Source organism: Pieris rapae, chromosome 15 (assembly GCF_905147795.1).
Source record: "Pieris rapae chromosome 15, ilPieRapa1.1, whole genome shotgun sequence".
NCBI lineage: Eukaryota > Metazoa > Arthropoda > Insecta > Lepidoptera > Pieridae > Pieris > Pieris rapae.
The window spans coordinates 995,258-1,017,144 of NC_059523.1; the positions used below are offsets into that span (position 1 = coordinate 995,258).

General features: G+C 34.0%; 3 protein-coding genes across 3 annotated transcripts; 1 reads left to right on the forward strand and 2 right to left on the reverse strand.

Annotated features, from left to right (window-relative positions):
- Positions 1 to 1,501: 1,501 nt before the first annotated feature.
- LOC111000498 (esterase FE4) lies at positions 1,502 to 6,352 on the forward strand. Its single transcript, XM_022269951.2, has 4 exons — positions 1,502 to 1,934; positions 2,368 to 2,504; positions 3,788 to 5,052; positions 5,445 to 6,352. Exons 1-4 carry the CDS (start codon positions 1,868 to 1,870, stop codon positions 5,611 to 5,613), a joined length of 1,638 nt encoding a protein of 545 aa, XP_022125643.2. The 5' UTR covers positions 1,502 to 1,867; the 3' UTR covers positions 5,614 to 6,352.
- Positions 6,353 to 9,031: 2,679 nt separating this feature from the next.
- LOC111000491 (esterase FE4-like) lies at positions 9,032 to 11,595 on the reverse strand. The gene is made up of 4 exons (XM_045631506.1): positions 11,519 to 11,595; positions 11,287 to 11,423; positions 9,868 to 11,132; positions 9,032 to 9,221 (listed from the first exon to the last, which is right to left on the reverse strand). Exons 1-4 carry the CDS (start codon positions 11,583 to 11,585, stop codon positions 9,032 to 9,034), a joined length of 1,659 nt encoding a protein of 552 aa, XP_045487462.1. The 5' UTR covers positions 11,586 to 11,595.
- A 5,199-nt stretch (positions 11,596 to 16,794) lies between these two features.
- Positions 16,795 to 20,049, reverse strand: LOC111000492 (juvenile hormone esterase-like). Its single transcript, XM_022269937.2, has 3 exons — positions 19,919 to 20,049; positions 18,164 to 19,428; positions 16,795 to 17,061 (listed from the first exon to the last, which is right to left on the reverse strand). The coding sequence occupies exons 1-3, from the start codon at positions 20,015 to 20,017 to the stop codon at positions 16,893 to 16,895; spliced, it is 1,533 nt and encodes a 510-aa protein (XP_022125629.2). The 5' UTR covers positions 20,018 to 20,049; the 3' UTR covers positions 16,795 to 16,892.
- Positions 20,050 to 21,887: the final 1,838 nt, after the last annotated feature.

A 21,887-nucleotide genomic window follows, 5' to 3' on the forward strand; every position in this document is an offset into this window, starting at 1 on the left:
CAATAGCTTCATATTCTAGATTCAATAATTAGTTTAGTTATGTCCCATTTTACGTTACTCAGATGGACACTATAGCATAATTATTCATTTTTAAAATATACAAAAAATAAATGCTATTTTAAATGCTGGTGCACTAATTGCAAAATCTATTTGAATAATACATCAAATGAAAAATAAAACGTAAGATTTATATTTTTAAGTAGGTACATTAGAAAAAAAGTGCATGCGTGCGTAAGGTAGATACTAAACGCATACACAGACATAAACGCATCAACCAATAGTGTGTATTTTTTTTCTCGATCTCTCTTTCTCACTCTCTCTCAATCGGTCTCAATTGAACACTTTTCTCCGACTGTCTGCACATCTTGTAATAATCGTGTTTTTTTCTACAAGTAAATTTTGGTAAGAATTTTTAACCGTGATAAGTCCCAAAGATGACGTGGGTTATCATCTTTTTGTTAAATAATTATATTTAGCAAAATAGTCTGAATAATTTAAGACGTACAAAAAAATCGCAAAAAATGCACGGTGATTAAAAACATCCTATTTTATTGAAGTCATTTTAGAATTCAATTGGTATGAGGCAAGATACCGTTGCAGCTTGTATCAATAACAACTCAAAAAATGGGAGCAATCTGTGACTTGATACACAAGAAGTTATTAGTTATTAACCATTCGCCACGTAATTACACTTTTTATTCATTCACTTACTGACTCACTCATATACTCACTCACACATTTGCACACACAAAAATAAAATAAGGTTAAATAATGTAATTATTTTAAGGATTTAAGAATTAAGTTTGTATGAAGAGCTGGGAACCCTGACACACTGACCGGGCGGTGATGCCACCGCCTCCCCCCCTCCGCCCCTCCCCGTTACTACACCATTGGTTAAGATTAAGAATCTCAGGCTTCTGTATTAAGCAATCAATATCGACATCCTCTTTACTCACGCAGTACTCTTTTCGCATTTTTTTAAGTGTGTGTGTTTATGAAGAGATATAGTACCTGCTACTATATATTTCATCTAATATATTTTACTATCTATACGACGCAATTAAACATATTTATTTTCTGGATTCATCAAGAAAACCACCCGGCTTCTGCCATTCCATAACATAGTGTTTTAAGACATTATATTTGAATTTTATTTTACAGCTATTGAAATTTATTTCAATAATAGTTTTAATGCTTAATGGTTGGAAATTCTCCACGGTCCGTTTGCCAAGTTATCCATTATATAATTAATTAATTAAAAGTCGAAATTTTATTCATTTGCTATGGCGTCCATCATATGACACATAGCTAGACTATTGTTTTAATTTGGAAGATAAAGGTTTTGCTTTGGGTGTTAGTTTTGTGCGGACAAAATTAAAAAACATATAAAAACCCTCTCAAGAGGCTTTTAGAGGTATTTAGAGACTGCGTAAACTTTCGTATGTCAAAAATCTTATATACATTTTGCCATACGGGAGTCATACTTATCGCTAAGTCTCGACTCTACGTAAGCATAGGCCTTTGCTCAATTTTTCGGTTCGAGCTACTCATTTAAGATTACAGACTTCTTAAAGCGGTATACCTCCACCATTTGTCAGAGCATCGTCAAATAGTTTCCATGGGCAAAAGTAATCAGTCACTGTGGCCTTCGAGCTAATAATTGGACTGGATAATCCTATCTTTACTTTAGATTTCAGCACAGCTGTACACACATTTGTACAGCTTTAAACAATAGTTAAAAATAAAAACAATCTGGTCGTCTGCGTAAAAGTAAAAATTGTTGGACATACTACATTAAAGATATAAGTATAATGTTCGTAATATATATTTGGTAAAGTTTCAAGAGAAATAACTGCAGTTACACAAGATGTATCGAACATTGGTGACGTGTTCAATAAGGAAAATCATTGTCAATCCCGTAAAATTATACCACAGTGAGTATAGTTTATATAACAGATATTGATTTTGCTTTTTTTGCCGGAAATAAGGATTTTATTTATTGATTTATTAAGTTTACGACATCATGCATAGTACTAAATCTACGGATTATTTTACAAAATCTTCCATCTCAACTGTATGACAATCAAAGTAAACATTAGTTTTACAAAAAATTGAAATAAAAAATTATTAATGATCAAATAAACACACAATAAAATAAAATTACCAGAATTTTGTAGTAAAGTAATATCATCAGCAAAACAGCGAATTAGGACCGAGAAAGGCTAAACAATGCTGTCTCTAAATCCAATCAGCCCAAACCGAATATATCCATCTCCGGATAAGCTGTGTTCAATCCAGGTTTAATCATAACATTATTAATTCTAGCTGAGATTCAGTATTTTTTACACGATTTTCTTTTTTATTCAGATAAATCCGATTGCCATGTGACAGTACCCCAGGGTAAGATGAGAGGTAAAGTGTGCAGTACTCCGTGTGGTAAACAGTACTATAGCTTCGAAGGCATACCCTACGCTAAACCACCCTTGGGGCCTCTCAGATTTAGGGTAAGTACCATAAGTCTACCCTTTAGGGGCCATCAGTAAATGAAAATGTTTTCTTCTCAATAATAACAATTTGAAATACTTCATATTTCAAATTTTATGAGTCTCATCCCGATGTATTTTTTTTGTCCGCGTCAGCCTAGTAAAAACGCTGCCTATACCAAAATTCATAATAATATTCATTAATTTATATCATGCCTATTTCCCCGGGTTCGATACTGATCTTCAATTTTTGAGGTCCTGACATACCTCTCTCGCCTCGTCCACTTTCGTAACGTTCATGCTCGAAGGTTATGGGTGCTTTTAACTAGTCCCTGATCCAGTTTCTCGTACGAAATCCAACTTCACCGATCCATGTTGTGTACCAATTTGTCAACGGCTTCTGATTAATACATTCTCCATTACCAAACCACGTGCTCTTTTCAACCACACAGCTCAAGTATCTCACTATTACGAATCCTATCACTCAGTGTAACATTACACATGCTTCTTAACGCTCCCATTTCTACGCTATTTATTCTACTTCCATTCTTTCACAGCCAAACTCAACATCCACACCCATAATACGGCCAGTTGGCCCACGTCTACTCTATTTCCAGCATTCGCCCATATATCCATATCATAGTCATACTTTCCACCCGTAGTAAACATACATACGTACACGAACTTCTACAACATGTTCCATTGGTTTTTGTTTTGTTTCCTATATTCACTTTAATCCTCTTAATATTCAAAGCGTTGTTTATAACCGTTACCAGTTTCTGTATTACCGACAGCAACAGCAACAAAACTCAGACCTTTATCGTTAGTAAACTAACCCGAGCGGATTTTGTTTGTTCTGAAGCATGCCGTAGAATCAGTATTTAGGGATTCCAAGTGATTTCCAACACCTGAATAAACTTTTCACTTATCCCGTACGTTGACAATGCTGATCATAATTAATTGCTCGTCCCACGATCGTAATCCTTTTTTAAAACTACAAAAGTATAGAAAACCTTTTAGCCTTTCGTCAAAACCTTTTCGACAATGCATGGTAAGGAAAAGACCTGATCAAAGCACCACGTTCCCTTTATATTCCTGCTTTCACATACCATACTTTAATTGCCCTGTAAATTAATATCTTCGCATACAATTTTTTTGACAATGCTAAGTAAGCTTATTCCGCAGTTATATCTTCAATCTTCTTGTGACCCTTTTCTTTTATACATATTACGGGACGGACGGAGACAGATCTTCACCATGCCCAGTTTTAAAATAATCGAAATAATATCAAAACTTATTTACAGGATCCTCAGAAACCTGATAACTGGTCTGGAGTACTTGACGCAACGAAACCTGGAAACAAACCGGTGCAAATAAATCCTTATAAGAAATCTATAGAAGGTTCAGAAGACTGCTTATATTTAAATGTGTACACTCCAATATTGCCTGATGAACAAAAACAAAGTCTTCCAGTACTGTTTTACTTATATGGTGGTAATTTATCCACGGGATGCGGTCACATATATCGCCCAGATTTTTTAATACGTCAAGACGTCATCCTAGTCACAATAAACTATCGTCTCAATATTTTCGGCTTTCTTAACCTTGAAACAGCGGAAGTGCCCGGTAATGCCGGTTTCAAAGATGTCGCTATAGCCCTAAGATGGGTCAAACAAAACGTAAAACATTTTAATGGTGATGCAAACAACATTACAGGAATGGGAGAAAGTATAGGCGCAATTATGACTACATTATTATTGATATCGAAGATGACTCAAGGTATATTTAAAAGAATAATTGGTTTTTCAACAGCTATATCTGACAAAATGATGGGTGATAATCCTCTCGAAAGAGCAAAAGATATTGCTTCAAATTTAGGAAATAACATAAATAGCTCGGAAGAAATAGATAATTTGTTTCGAAACGCATCTCCTGAAGATTTATCTAAGGCTTTAATAAAATCAATTTCTCGTGCAAATAAATATGATATTCACAGCTTTGTACAGCCATCAGTTGAAAAGGAATTCGATAATGTGGAACCATTTTTGGTTGAGTATCCTCTACAGTCATTAAGGACTAATAATTATTCTCAAGTTCCAGCTCTTATGAGTGTGGCAACCCACGAATCTGCATACTTTATAACTCCTCGATCCGGACAATTTAAATTTAATAAAGATATATTGAAATTCGTACCGAATCCTGCATTAGAAGATAAGGATGCTGTACAATTATCGGATATGGAGAAACAGCTAAAAGAATTGTACTTTCAAGATAAAGAAATCGGTCCTTCAACACTAGTCCAATACTTAGATCTAGTTTCAGATATGTATGTTACCAGAGACATAATCTACACAGCAGACTTATTTTCTAGAAACGACGATTTCTATTTTTGTAGATTCGGATACGATAAATCGCTTTTAATGAAAAGTTTAGGAGTAAAAGGCGCTACACACAGCGATATCTTACAATTTATATTTTACACAGAAAAGAAAAGAAACACTTTTAATGAACAAGATATGAAAGTTGTTGATATGTTGACAGAGGCGTTGTGTAACTTCGCAAAAAGCGGGTGAGTTTTTATTCATCACTAAATGCTCGAAGAAATGGGCCCAACACTATAAAGTTTAAAACCACCGAATAAAGTTGAAGGTATAAAATAATATAATATATTATAATAATATAGAATAAAGAAGACATAATTTGCGCTTTTGTTGTAATTTATTGAGCGTTTAATAATTATGTTGGATATATTAGCAGTTTTGAATATGCAGTGGTGACAAAAACCTGCCTCAGTTTAAAAATGTTTTTATTCACTAAGGCGCCAGTTTTATGAATCGCTGGACATATTCTTTTTAAATACGGATTTTCAATAGCTCAATATATAAAATCTATACTATAGGAATGCATATTCACTCGTACTTGTTTTTTTTTGGTAAATTATATATTTTATTTTATTTTTAGAAAACCAACTTGGACGGGTCAGGAAATATCGTGGCCATATTACAAGAAAGATGAAAGATTATGTTTAAATATTGGTGACAGAATAAGCTGTGTCACATTACCCGAACATGATAGGTATACAAAACTAATTAATATACTTAAACTGAAGCCGAAGATACGACAAAACTAAAAATACTCAAGACAAATAAAGTTCGCATATTCTGCCACACATAATGGCGAGCAATTTTGTCATAGAAGGTAGAATTTTATTTAAAAGTTACAGTAACATTATAAGTGATACAATGATTGTCAAGGTTGTCTTTTTTCATCAAATTCCGAAAAGATATTATTCCGTTTCAAATTAATATTAATTATAAAGTTTCACGCAATTAATAATTAATGGGTTTTTTTGAGTAGTGCATTTGTGTTTTTGCTTCGTTTTTAGGTATTGGTTTGATGACTGATATATTTAGCTGTTCAGGGAAGACATCTTCTACTGTCTATAAATTAATTTTGTATGTCAGTGGATCAAATACGCGCGATTTAATTGTTTTGGTATCAAAATTATTGGATTGTGTAGATTTTGTATGTTTCAACGATGTAATAATTTTCATTGTTATGTATGTATTGTATGTTACTTTTTAGTAGGCAGTGAGATAAAATATTCATTAAATAGGTTGCACATTTAATATGGTGATTCACAGTATTAGTATGAAATACTTGAAATAGCATTTTCGTACGGAATCGTTTCGTTCGTTCGTATTTTCACTAAGGAAGAATGGCCCTACTGTTTTTCTTAGTGGTTGCATTGAATCCGACGATGTGTAGAGAAACTGTAATTACTTCCAAAAACAAAAGTATTGGCAACTTTTTACATTAAGGGCCTGTTTCACAATGTCCGGATAAGTTCCAAATAAGCTATTTATTACTTATTGGTAGGATAAGTAGTATTTTTGCGTTTCACGACTGTCAGATATACGTCATGAAATTCGAAGTATCTCACTTGTAACTTTTATCTTTCGAATAATTTATGTGTTGCATAGCTATTTGGCACTTTATCCATACATTGTGAAACAGGCCCTAAGTCGTTTTTCATTTTCTAAACATTTTCAGTGCTATAATAGATAGGATATTCAAAAGTCTCCATAGTTGAAAAAATAATAACTTTGTGATTTTTCATAGATACTCGAGAATAGATACTATGTATTACGTATTATTATTAAAATACACCACATCATATTATGTAATACATTTACTACAGTATGTTACAAGCTATCTATCCTAATAGTCCAGTCATTTAAGCTTAAATTAGGTAAGAATCTCGGAATTTGAGATACCCAGCTGTAGGTCTGTCAATAGTTGTATATTGACGCCCTAAAAGTTGTCTCAAAACCTACATATGGTAGGGTGTAAGCAACTATTAAATTTCAACTATTAAATTTCACATATTGGATCTATCTATAGTAATAAACTAATTCATAGGATGTCACTGTTATGTGCATGGCCTAATTTCTATACGCCTTCCGGTAAGTTACACGAGTCATTTACTACTACCCTAATTTATAAAAAAGTCTATTTAAAATTGTCTCTATTGGTGATTGATTGACAATTTCTGCATTTTAAGAAAAAATCATAAAATAAAAGGAATCTGGAATCTGTTCTTATAATAATAATAATTTATTCATTGCAAAAATATGGTACAAAATGTCAAGGTGGTACAATTGTCAGTCGTTCGCATATTCTGCCACACACAGTGGCGCGCAAATTTATCTTAGAATAGATTTATTTATCATTTAGATTTTACATGATTACTCAGATTCATATCTATTAAGTCAATTATACATTACATTATTAAATTTGTATAAATTACCATGTCTCACACAAATAATCGTTTATTGAACAGTACGTTTTTTTTCTAAAAGTAATGCACTAAGTCGCTTTTGCTTTTTAAAGACTTTAGAGACTCGGAAGATCTTTAAATATTTCCATATAAACAATATTCTGGTTGAATTTACAAGAATTATATGTCTTAAATTTTAAAGTCGACACATATAGACCCAACGCCACCTAAAGAGACACACTTCTTTAACTGTTAGGCTCACACGTCTTAACAGTATACAATTTTGTCTATACTTATTTGGGCTATGACCAAACAAGATCCTCGTATGTCAAAAATATGACAAGGGCTTATTCAATTGTTGTACGAAAATGATTCGTGTCGACCGTCATTCTCATACACCAATAGACAGCAGAGCCGTCGCTGTTATACTTGACAGCATGTAGTTCTAATGTCCTAATATTAGTATATCTATGTAACAACCTCGACGACCGCCGTTCCACAACTGAGCGTTTTTCAAGGTAGTTTTTGCCGCGTTCCACCACTTTGTGGAACCAGCTGCCCACTGACTTAGGGTCCTTCAAGAAAAGAGTCTCTGGCATTGAGTGTCCATGGGTGGCGGTATCACTTATCAGGTGAGCCTCTTGCCCGTTTGCCCCCAGTTCTATAAAAAAAATACTACAATTTTAGTACAAAAATATATTGTTACTATTCTACTAACCTATTCGATTTTATATTGACACCAAATATGCTGATGATGCAACAATACATGAATTAAAATATTTTGAATGTACGCTAATGAATAATGAATTGCAGCTATGTAAATAATGGTCAATAGAACTTGTTATTAGTATTTCCTTTGATTATGACATCTACGCAAAGTAACATAACAGTGCAATTATCTAACACAATATATAAACTTTGTTCTTGGATTTCGACATAAATAAATTAAATGAATTAAAAATAGCGGCTCGGCTAAAGATTGGATAATAGTAGCGAAGATGGAATAGTTTGAAGATCTTCACTCCGTCGGAGATCGTGTACATATCTTCATATATATAAATCTCCTGTCACGATGTTTGTCGGCGATGGACTCCTAAACTACTTAACCGATTTTAAATTAAATTGGCACACCGTGAGCAGTCTGGTCCAACTTAAGAGATAGGATAGCTTAGATCTTTAATTATAGTCGCAATTTTATTTTATTGCAAATTATTTGTCTATAATTAATTGACAGTTACAATTATCTGTTAACTCCAAAAGATTCTAACAGATGTCGATACTTTTCGACTGGATTGAGTAAGTTATCAATAGATGGCACTGCTATGGTAAACCGACAAACGTGTCATATAAGCTACAATTCAATATCATGATTACCACGTGTTATTGAGGCTAAAGTATAAATTAAATATATATAAAAACAGAAACTTAATGTAGGTAATCCTTATTACAGTACTTAAATAAATATTTTTAATTTTTTTTAATATGAGTAACGGTAAACTAAAAAATAATGACGAGTACGTGACATTATTTTTATATATTTAAAAAAAATATGGCTATTACAAAATTGTCTACAAACTACAAAATTCTACCTTTTAAGACAAAATTGAAGCCATATGCGAACTTTAGTTCGGTCAAACAAGAGTAAATCTTAATCTTAGAATAAATCGAGAGTAAATCAATTTTACGTTTTACCATCTAAAATTTTAAGGATAGTGAGCCTATTCGGGAATTGTTACTATATGTTTCGCACGGAATAACGAAGCTATTCCTAATATAATGTAATGGTGTCAGTCAGTCCAATCATCTTCGGCTTCTGCTTAAGTATATTAATAAGTTTTGTAAACCTATCATATTCGGGTAATGGGACACAGCTTATTCTGTCTTCAATATTTAAACATATTCTTTCATCTTTCTTGAAATATGGCCACGATATTTCCTGACCCGTCCACGTAGGTTTGCTGAAAATAACAACAATGTATAATTTACCAAGAACACCAGAACGAATAAATATTCGTGCCTATAGTATAAATGTTCTAGATTGAATTATGTAATTATTAAAAATTCGTATTTAATAAGAATATGTCCAGCGTTTGGACAAGTAAACCTGGCGTTCCGTTATGAACAAAAACATTGCTAAAACAGTTGGTATTGACAGTTTTTTGTCGCCACTGCATGTTCAAAACTATGTCGTATATCGTGCTGTCCGAAACTATCTACCTTGGACATTCATAAGTCGAGCGGGCCGGATGGTATCTTCTAACTGTGGTGCGTACTAGTGTTCCTGAGTTGGGTGCAATTCGACTTAGGGTCATTCAAGAAAAAAACGAACCAAATCTCAAAAGGCCGGCAACGCACTCGCGAGCCCTCTGGCATTGAGAGTGTCCATGGGCGGTGGCATCACGAAGCATCAGTTTAAATTTCTGCCCTTTTGCCTCCTATTCTTTAAAAACAATATTATTACAGCAAACATAATAATTTCACACGCTCAATGAATAACACTAATAGGGCCTTCTTCCTTTAACGTTCACCTTTCTTCGGTGGTTTACTTTATCAGGCAGCGGTGAACACGTTTCTTCTAGTATTTAGTGATTAACAAAAACTCACCCGGTTTTTGCGAAGTTACACAAGGCCTCAGTCAACATATCAACAAGTTTCATATCCTTTTCGTTAAAATAGCTTCTTCTCTTTTCTGTGTAAAATAGAAATTGTAATATATCGCTGTGTGTAGCGCCTTTTACACCTAAACTTTTCATGAATCGCGAGTTCTCGTATCCAAATCTACAAAAATAGAAATCCTCGTTTCTTGAAAATAAGTCTGCCGTGTAGATTATGTCTCTGGTAATATACAAATCTGAAACTAGATCTAAGTATTGGACTAGTGTTGAAGGACCGATTTCTTTATCTTGAAAGTACAATTCTTTTAGCTGTTTCTCGATATTAATTAATTGCACAGCATCCTTATCTTCTAATGCAGGACCCGGTACAAGTTTCAATATATCTTTAATAAATTTAAATTGTCCGGATCGAGGAGTTATAAAGTATGCAGATTCGTAGGTTGCCACACTCATAAGAGCTGGAACTTGAGAATAATTATTAGTTCTTAACGACTGTAGAGGATACTCATCCAAAAATGGTTCTACATTGTGATATTTCTTTTCAACTGATGCCTGTAAAAAGCTGTGTACGTCATATTTATTGACACGAGAAACTGATTTCATTAAAGCCTTAGACAAATCTTCAGAAGAAGAGTTGCGAAACAAATTATCTATTTCTTCAGAGCTGTTTATGTTTTTTTTTAAACTTGAAGCAATATCTTTTGCTCTTTCCAGAGGATTATCGCCTATCATTTCATCAGATATAGCTGTTGATAAACCAATTATTCTTTTAAATATACCTTGAGTCATCTTTGAAATCAATAAAAATGTAGTCATAATTGCGCCTACGCTTTCTCCTATTCCTGTTATATTGTTTGGATCCCCATTAAAATGTTCTATGTTTTGTTTGACCCATCTTAGGGCTATAGCGGCATCTTTGAAACCGGCATTACCGGGCACTTCCGCTGTTTCAAGGTTAAGAAAGCCAAAAATATTGAGACGGTAGTTTATTGTGACTAGGATGACGTCTTGACGTATTAAAAAATCTGGGCGATATATGTGACCGCATCCCGTGTATAAATTACCGCCATGTAAGTAAAACAGTACCGGAAGGCTTTGTTTTTGTTCATCGGGCAATATTGGAGTGTATACATTTAAATATAAGCAGTCTTCTGAACCTTCTATAGATTTGTTATAAGGATTTATTTGTACGGGTTTGTTTCCAGGTTTCGTTGCGTCAAGTACTCCAGACCAGTTATCAGGTTTCTGAGGATCCTGTAAATAAGTTTTGATATGACAAGAAAATAACTTGAAGTGGGAGTCTTAAAAGTTAACATTCGGAGGAGTCTTAAATTTTAGTTTAAAAAAAAACCAAGGCACGACGAGATGTATTTTCATTTACTGATTGTGATACGATTATTGTACTTACCCTGAATCTGAGGGGCCCCAAGGGTGGTTTAGCGTAGGGTATGCCTTCGAAGCTATAGTACTGTTTACCACACGGAGTACTGCACACTTTACCTCTCATTTTACCCTGGGGTACTGTCACATGGCAATCGGACTTATCTGAAAATAAAGTAAATCGTGTACAAAATACTAAATCTCAGCTTGAAGTAATAATGTAATAATTAAACCATTAAACAAAAAAATAATATACACACTGTGATAAAATTTAAGGGGGTTCACAATGATTCTCCTTATTGAACATGTCAGCAATTTTCGATACATCTTGTGTAATCGCAATTAAGTCTCTTGACACTTTTCAAATATATAACATTACGAACATTTAAGGTAGTATGACCAAAATTTTTACTTTTACGCAGACAGTAAGAAAATTGTATATTTGTAACTCTTGTTTTGAGAGGTACAAATGTGTGGAAAATCAGTGCTATCTAAAGCTAGGAGATTCTCGACCTGGACTGGTCGAGAATCTCCTAGCATTAATGACTGGCCCGAATTTTCCAGTGGGTACTTGATTTTGTATTGACGAAAACCCACGAAAACTCTTTGATGACATCAGAGCGGCATATTGAAGATGTCGCTAAAACGGTGGCGTTATGCCGCTTTTTAAAGCATTCTATGTTAAAATAAAAAATAAAAATATGTTTTTTTTATTCTATGTTAAATAAGTATCTCGAACCAAAGATAACTTCGCATAGGAAGTCTATACATACGGTAATATGCAGAGTCGAACCTGGTGCTAAGTATGACTCACGTATGTCATAATAATAATAAGATTTTGACGAAAAGAACGAAAGTTGGCAAAGCCTCTAAATACTTTTAAAAGCGTCTTTAAATATTGTTTAATTGACGCGCAAAATTATCACAGCCCAAAGCTTTATATTCTAAATTAAAATAATGGTACGATATGTGTCAAATGATGGACGTCATAGCATAATTAATAATTGTTATGCACACAAAACATTAATTAACGCTATTATAATATAGATTTCAATAGTCCTCTAACACATGTGTGTTGTCTAACGGGCGGTGAAATATCGTCAGCCGATATGCTATAAATGTTTTGGACATACATTCTAAATAGGTCTTAAAACACTATGTTCTGGAAAGATAGAAATCTGGGAGTTTTTTTGAGTGTCCAGAAGATAAATAAATTTTATTGCATCTAGAGATCATCAATAAATCTAAATATATACGAGTAGCAATAGGTACTATAATAGGTATATAATATTATATTCTCTTTATAACAGTATTTTGAAAAAGACGAAATAGTACCGAGTGAGTAATGAGGATGTCAATATTGTTTGCTAAATAACTATTTTATTAGAAGCCTAAGAATTTTAATTTTAACGCTCTTTTTGTCTGCTTTTTGCCCATGAGTAACATGGTAGTAAATAAAACAGCAGTGGTAGTTCAAAAACAATTAGGTATATCGTGAAAAACGATTCTTTTCAGGGATATTTCTGAGCATTGTTTGAATTATTAGGGCTAAGGGGGCGTCTATAAATTACGTGAGGTGTTTAAGGGGGGGAGGGGGTCGAGTCAAATCTCATCTAATCTTACGTTGGAGAGAGGGGGGTCTCGGCAAACATCACGCAATTTTTTTTCTGATTGAAACAAAAAAAAATTATACTATTTTGGTTCATTTAACCCAGATTGTACATGCTTAAGATTTAATCTTAAGCGTAATCGTAATACGATTAAGATCACTAGTCTTAAATAAAAGCACGAAGCAAATTTGGTTTTTTCTTTTTACAATAACAATCCAACGCGTTTACGTAAGAAACTCACATTTTGAAAAATCTCACGTGAGATTGGGGGATGGGGGAGGGGGTTGAATAAAATCTCACGACATCTCACCAGGGGGGGAGGTAGCGGCAGAAAATTAAAAATAACACCTCACGTAATTTATGGACGCCCCCTAAAGACAAATTGTACTATATAAAACTAGCATCGAAAAAATTTATGTACCTATCGTTGTATCAAATCAATTTCTCCGCATTTACCATGGAGAGTATTCCGAGGAGTTGTTCGGTTTAATACCTGCAGCTGAGTTTCATAGTCGGACGTCGAGGCAGAATACGAAATTCCACCCGTATCACCTCGGCGTCCGCCGTTCCACAACTGCGCGTTTTTCTAGGCAGATTTTGCCGCGCACCACCACTTTGTGAAACCAGCTGCCCACTGAAGTATTTCCGAACCAATTCGACTTAGGGTCCTTTGAGAAAAGAGCGTACCAAGTCTAAAAGGCCGGCAATGCACTCGCGAGCCCTGGCATTGAGTGTCCATGGGCGGCGGTATCACTTAACATCAGGTGAGCCTCCTGTCCGTTTACCCCCTGTTCTATAAAATTTTTTTTCTATGTTATGCTACGAACTTTTTGGCACACCTTGTCTCACAAGACTTTCACGATTTCTTATAACGTTCTTGTGCGCAGTCAGATTGAATACGGTTGCATTATATGGAATCCCTCGCAGCGCATCTTAAGTATTCAAGGAGCATTTATTCGACACCTTACATTCATTACTACATGATTATATCATCAGCGAGGTAGGAAATTTTAAAAAAAGAGGTACGATCGCCAGCCACTAACCAATTGTTAAATGGGCAAATAGCCTTGCCAGAATATTAAGATGATCGTCTCTGAATGAATAATTCCCAAGTTTTTAAAATCAACAGAATCTTCCAAACCCCGTCTGCAGAATCCACCTAGGAATTCAGGCTCTCATACAAATTCTTCGCTTTGCTTCATTCGGTATTTTATTTAAAAAAGCGATGCCTGTCGATTACGTATTACGCATTGATAAAAAAATAAGTATAACGCCAATAAGACTATAAAGTTAGCGATTATCTAGTTGATAAAAGGGCGTGGGGCTAGTGCTGGGCAGGCTACTTCTAATTAATTTGCTATATTTGTTTTAAATATTGTAGTATTGTTTGATGATTTGCTTTTTTAAAAGAGTACCGAGAGGTTTTTACTTCGGCTTTTTCTCTCGGCCCACACCCTCTGTCTTCTTTGCCGATGAGTAGGGATGTCATCAGGTTTGAACAGGTTTGAATTTAATGACGTGGAATAAGTGATATCTAGATGATCTTATGTTCCAAAATAAACATTTTTTATTTTAAGTACATATTTTTAATCAGTTTACTGTTCAAAACTAAATCCAGAAGTTGGCAGTGTAATATACCTAGAATAAGTATTGCCGTAATTGCCATATATTTTAGAATAAGTAGATTTTAACATGCGGATGGACCTAATAAAAAATAAATAAAGGCTATGTGAGTGAAGACTTAACAACAACTAGCCCGCAGCACTCAGACGGTTGGTGGGCGGCTGCCATCTTGGATTTCAATTTTTTTTATAGTATATTGTATTCTGCTTGCTAAGCCCTTTCATTTGATACCCATATTGATGGGATTAATAATACATAAATTATTCGCCATTTTGTAGCGGCGGCCATCTTGAATTTATAATGATAATGAATAAACATAATTGTATTGTCATCAAAATTCAAAGTGTATACAAAATTTCAGATTAATCGGTTGATAGGAAGAGGGTCAAATTTAAATGACTAAATTTGACCCAAGAATAATAAATAATAAAACAAACGGGGTGAGCTAAATAAAACCGTTTAAAAAAATCGATTTCAATGTGTGAAACTGGGAAGTAGTATAAAAATTGTCAAAAAAGTATGGAAAGTAGTACAGCAAGAGTAAGAAGGAAAGATAAAATAAAGTAAAGCGATATTAAAATACAAAACAAAATGGACGCATACATAACATGACGAATCCTAAAGTGGAAATGGTCAGATCATCATCATCTCATGATGAGAGAAAAGAAGCAAAAATTGAAAAAAGTGGTAAAGGTTTTGGAACCGCTAAAAAACGCCAAACTTAGAATAAATTGAGGAGGTATTAGTATAAGGACAAACTGTAAATAAATAAAATAACCGTTTGCCGAAAGATATAAGTATATTAGTTAAGGTACATACTTTATACTTTAAATTAAACAGCATTAAAGGTGTCTTATTGTTAAAATTGTGCCTATAACATGTTTTACAAAAAAACATATTTTTTTATTTCTCAAATTAATCACTATCTATATTTCTTTGCAAGCGTTCACAATCGTCTGCTAAAAGAAGGCACATAGCATGTCTTATTACTTCTAATCAATCGTTCACCATTATTGCAAACTGCAATGGCTCTAGATTTCTGCCCTGACTCACGCCTGATTTAGTGTAGTATAGTTCCGACTGACACCCTTTACTCTACATACTTCTGCCGATCTCTAACATACTGAGCAAAAAAACAGTAGGTCATTTTCAATTGTCCAAACGTCATGTAAAATGGAGTATGACAATCCGGCGTCCATAATATGGATTACAATATAATTGCCTCCACCACCACCAGTACCATCTACTGCCTCAATAATTAGAGACAAAGTAGAAAGAAATGATTGTTTTTTTTTTTACTTTTTAAATTCTCGATAATATTAATATTTAAGCATCTGTGCCCTGACAATTTTTAGTGTAAAAGCCTTGAGTCGTATAAGTGTGTCTTACGTCAAAAGGAACAATAATATCATTTTTGGCGTAGACTAAGCTAACTCAAACTAAATCCGAAACTAATGAAGATTATTTAAATGAAAAATTAATATTCCTTTCAGTGTCAAAATATATACCTAATAACAAACAAAAAATCAAAAAATTATCTTTATTTTTCAAAAAGTTATTAAATTTTTTCATAAATTACGCTCTACTGTAAAGTTGGCTTTTACAAGTTAGCGTAGTCTAAATTGTTGGTGTCGATATGTCTTGATTAATTAAACAACTTTTGAAAGACTAAGGGCCTGTTTCACAATGTATGGATAAAGTACCAAATAGCTATGCAACACATAAATTATTCGAAAGATAAAAGTTCGAAATAAGATACTTCACGTTTCATGACGCATAGTGCTATCTGACAGTCGTGAAACGCAAAAATACTGTTTATCCTGCCAATAAGTAATAAATAGCTTATTTGGAACTTATCCGAACATTGTGAAACAGGCCCTAAGACTAGAACTAGTTTTTGACAATGTTAATGTTCCAGTTGAAAAATGAGATTGATTTTTATACTTAAATATATATTATGTTTGGCATTATACCAAAAACGCTGACAAGATGACAATGCATAAATTGAATTGCAGCTATATAAATAATGGTATTTAACAGTTGGAATAAACATTTTCATGTATTTAAGTTTACTAAACGAACCGTGATATTACCAAACAAAAAAATGTTAATAATTTTCGCAGACGTTCTGAGTATACATTAACAAACAAATGCTAATCGTTAAATATAAATAATTCTGAACAAATATGTTTTTGTACTTGTTAACTTAGCACTAGCAAAATGAATTTTGATGATTCTGATGAATCTTACCCGCTCTACGCCCTTGACTTGCGAACTGGTTGTAAATGTAAATTTACGATTAATTTAATTTGTTTTTCTTGACGTTTATAAGTGTAAAAGTTTACCTATATGAATAAAGATATTTTGATTTGATTTTAATCGTTAGTATAAAATTGTCTTGTTAACGTTTTCGTATCTTTGGCTTCTGTTTAAGTATATTAATTAGTTTAGTGTACCTATCATATTCGGGTAATGGGACACAGCTCATTCTGTCTTCAATATTTAAACATATTCTTTCATCTTTCTTATAGTATGGCCACGATATTTCCTGCCCCGTCCATGTTGGTTTTCTGAAAATAAAAAAACAAAAATTCACGAAATATATTTATTTCGTGTAAATGTATTCGAACGAATCGAAATTCAATGCCAGAATATTTCCAACGCTTGCATGGATAGAGTGCTTAAACTGATCTACTCTTATCTATCTAACAGAGCGCTCCTCTACGAGCAAAACAAGTGGTCCTTATAGTCAAGACTGTTATTACATCCAACATAATTATTAAATGATTAATCACAATAAAAATGCAAACGCCTTCTTCCTTCGACCTACGTCTAAGAATTAAATTTTATCAGACAGCGGCGGACCCGTTTCTTCTAGTATTAAATAAATAAAAATACTCTGCGACTATAGCATAGGATCTGAAGTTATGAGGCGCATAGACAGTCCGCGATTTGGGTGTTTTGTTTGTTCCTGACCTTTCATTTGCGGAGCATATTCGGATGATAACGGATGCTGCATTTAGAAGGTTGGGGTTTGTCCTGAGAAATTCAGTTGGTCTATCGGACACTGCCACTAGGGTACTATATTCATCTTTGGTAAGGCCAATTCTTGAAACCAGTTGCGTCATATGGTCCCCTTATGAAAAGTATTATGGGGATATGGTTGAAAGGGTGCAAAAGAAGTTCCTTAGAATCCTGTACAAACGAAGGTACAATTTTTTTCCTTACCTCTACCCTACTAAGTTCCTGATGGGGGTATTGGGGTACAATTCGTTAGAGCTTCGTAGGGATTTGGCTGTGGTAAGGTTTGGTCTAAACGTTATTAAAAAAGGAACGGAAAGCGCATACTTGATGGGGGAAATCATCAGACTGTACGTTCCGGACAATTATTACCGCTGCCGGAAACATAACCTCTTTAACCTCTCGATTACTCTCGATGCTTAATGGGTTTCTCGACTCTTCACCGGAGAGCGACAGGATATTTGGTGAGGGTCTGGCGGTAGTGTACTCTGATTTGAGGGTATACTTAGAGAGTATTAGGGGTTAGAATATACTGTGTTTTATGTTATTTTAATTAATTTTGTATTGTATATATTATAGTCTATTTTATTGTGAGTTTAGCCATGTCTGTAATAAATAAATAAATAAATTTAGTGATTAATAAAAACTCACCCGGTTTTTGCGAAGTTACACAAGGCCTCAGTCAACATATCAACAAGTTTCATATCTTGTTCATTAAAAGAGTTTCTTCTCTTCTCTGTGTAAAATAGAAATTGTAATATATCGCTGTGAGTAGCGCCTTTTACTCCTAAACGTTTCATAACACGCGAGTTGTCGTATGCAAATCTACAAAAATAGAATTCGTCGTTTCTGGAAAATAAGTCTGCTGTATATATTATGTCTCTGGTAACATACATATCTGAAACTAGATCTAAGTATTGCACTAGTGTTGAAGGACCGATTTCTTTATCTTGAAAGTACAATTCTTTTAGCTGTTTCTCCATATCCGATAATTGTACAGCATCCTTATCTTCTAATGCAGGATTCGGTACGAATTTCAATATATCTTTGTTAAATTGATATTGTCCGAATGGATGAGTTATAAAATATGCCGATTCATGGGTTGCCATACTCATAAGAGCTGGAACTTTAGAATAATTATTATTTAATAACGACTGTATAGGATACTCATCCAAAAATGATTCCACAGTATCGTAATCCTTTTCAACTGCTGCGTTTACTAAGCTGTGTACATCATATTTATTTGCACGAGAAACTGATTTCATTAAAGCTTTAGTTAAATCTTCAGCAGAAGAGTCTTGAAGCAAATTAAGTATTTCTTCAGAGCTATTTATATTATCTCCTAAATTTGAAGCAATATCTTTTGCTTTTTCCAGATGATCATCGCCTATCATTTGGTCAGATATAGCTGTTGATAAACCGATTATTCTTTTTAATATACCTTGAGTCATCTTAGAAATCAATAATAATGTAGTTATAATTGCACCTACACTTTCTCCTATTCCTGTAATATTGTTTGAATCACCATTAAAATGTTCTATATTTTGTTTCACCCATCTTAGGGCTGTAGCAGCATCTTTAAGTCCGGCATTACCGGGCACTTCTGGTGTTTCAAGGTTAAGAAATCCAAAAACATTGAGACGATAGTTAGTTGTTACTAGAATGACGTTGTGACGTATTAAGTAATCTGGACGATACATGTGAGCCCATCCCCTGTATAAGTTACCGCCGTGTACGAAAAATAGTACTGGAAGATTTTCTTTTTTTTCATCGGGCAATATTGGGGTGTATACATTTAAATATAAGCAGTCTTCTGAACCTTCTATAGATTTGTTATATGGATTTAATTGCACGGCCTTATTTCCAGGTTTTGTCGCGTCAAGTACTCCAGACCAGTTATCGAGTTTTTGAGGATCCTGTAAAGTAGTTCTGGTATTATTTTCCTTTTTATTATAGACAGCGTCTTCAGTTAACGCGGAAAAAATAACTGAGAGAGGAAGGGATAAAAGTTCCAATACAAAAAAAATACATTTATTATGGAACATAAGTTATCTCTTATTTCACGTCATGAAATTTTAACCTGTAGGCATCCCTACTCATCGGCAAAGAAGACAGAGGGTGTAGGGCGAGTGAAAAAACTGGCATAAAAAACTCTCGATACTTTTTTAAAAAAGCAAATCATCAAACAATACTTATTTTAAAACAAATATAGCAAATTAATAAGAAGTAGCCTGCCCAGCTATAGTCCCAGGCCCTTTTATTACTAAATAATCGCTTACTTTATGGTAAGGCTAACATCGTGTTTACATTTTATTGTTGAGAAAGGACGGCGTACAGTGCATTTCCTGTACCTACTGACACCCAACTCTGTTAGTGTCACCTAAAGGATGGATTAATTGTACTTACCCTAAATCTGAGAGGCCCCAAGGGTGGTTTAGCGTATGGTATCCCTTCGAAGCTATAGTACTGTTTACCACACGGAGTACTGCACACTTTACCTCTCATCTTACCCTGAGGGACAGTCACATGGCAATCAGACTTATCTGAAAAAAAATCCCGTATGAAATACTGAATCTTACTTTTTTTTATAGAAGAGCGGTCAATCGGGCAGAAGGCTCACCTGATGTAAAGTGATACGCTTGCATGGACGCTCTCAATGCTAGAGGGCTCGCGAGTTGCCAGCCTTTTAGGAATTGAATTAATTATCTAATAATTGAATATTTATTTCAGATATAAACTAAAATTTTTGTTAATTGCAGTGACAAGCATTAAAACTATTACTATTCAGAGACAATAGACAGTAATATTAACATTTAACATCTCCTAATTCAGTGTCATAATAATAATACCGTTTAAATTAAAGTTCTTTTGCCACCTGTAACATTTACTATTAACGATTGTAACAAACACTACTGCATATATGGGTATATTTTCTAGATATAGTGATATGCATGTGTGCAAATTTATTATCTAAAGATATATCGCTTGACTAACAAAAACTACTTTAATAAAATAATACTCACTGTGATAAAATTTCACGGGATTCACATTAATTTTCCTTATTGAACACGTCACAATAGTTCGATACATGTTGTGTAGCTGGAGTTCTGTGTCTATTGAAAGTTGTCAAATATATAATAATAATAAATATAGCCATGTATAATGTAGTGTGTCCAAAAATTTTTACTTTAGGCAGACAGCTAGAAAATCATCTGCTTCTAACAATGTGTGAAGTTGCATTGTTACTCCAACTTAAAAGGTGGACGATACACCAATCCAACCACTGACTGGCTCGAAGGGCCTAGTGGTTGATGTCGATACTTTTTGAAGAGAAACTCCTTTAGGCGCGTGAGGGTAAAAATTGTACCGATGAAACGTCACAAAGATGTGCAGCGTTTTTGAAGCAGACTGACTTCTCTGACGCTCTTTCATATGACTGCCGTTTGCCTCTGTATTCGATTCGGGTTCGGTCGTGGAATAAGTAAGCGAAATGTCACGAATATTTAATACAAATTCTGGTTGCTATAAATACACTGAACGGAACTGGTTAGTGCGGTGCTCAGACCTCAAATCAATTGAGTGGCCGAACGAAACAGAATCTCTAAAAGTTGACTCTAATGTCGAAATTAAATGGCTGATGCCGACAAACATATCTATGACGTCAGTATTGCTGACGTCATTCATCTCCTTCTTCAAATTTATCGGCAGGTTTTTCTTAAAATTAAGATCGTATTTTGGAGACATTCTTCAGGTCATTAATCGGTCCCTGTCTCTATCCGTCTCTATCTATCTCTATCCTCTAATCTTTTCGTCATAATTAAACCAAGTGATATTACGCGTGTTTTTATTATAATGGATTCTGGACACGATGATTCTGGCGTAGCGCTGACATATACAACTCAAATGATGGACACCGTAGAATAATTAATAAATTTCCAAGCCTACAAAAAATAATTAATACCATTAAGGGCCATTAAATAATTTTCCAGCTTGTTTACGACGTATTTCAAACTGACCGTGAAATGGTAAGCCCCAGTAGTAGTGTGGCTAGGTTACCAAGGGCCTTGGGGCAAATAAAAATGCTATGCATGTATGTATTTACTTAAGTTTTATAAAATAAAAATATGAAATATTCGGTAATACTTCAAAAATGCTAACCTACATAAGTTTTTCTTTGTACACTGCAAGGCAGGTCATAAAAATATTTAACAGTAAAAACGTAAGTCCTATTCGACTCAGACGTGACATATTCATATTCTTCAACTTCAATATTCAATTATTTTCAATCCCAAAACCCCTTCTTATCTCAAAAATCGTTTCAAATTCTCAGGTCCTTCTAACTATACGCTACGCTCTTCCAATAGATGTCTATTGG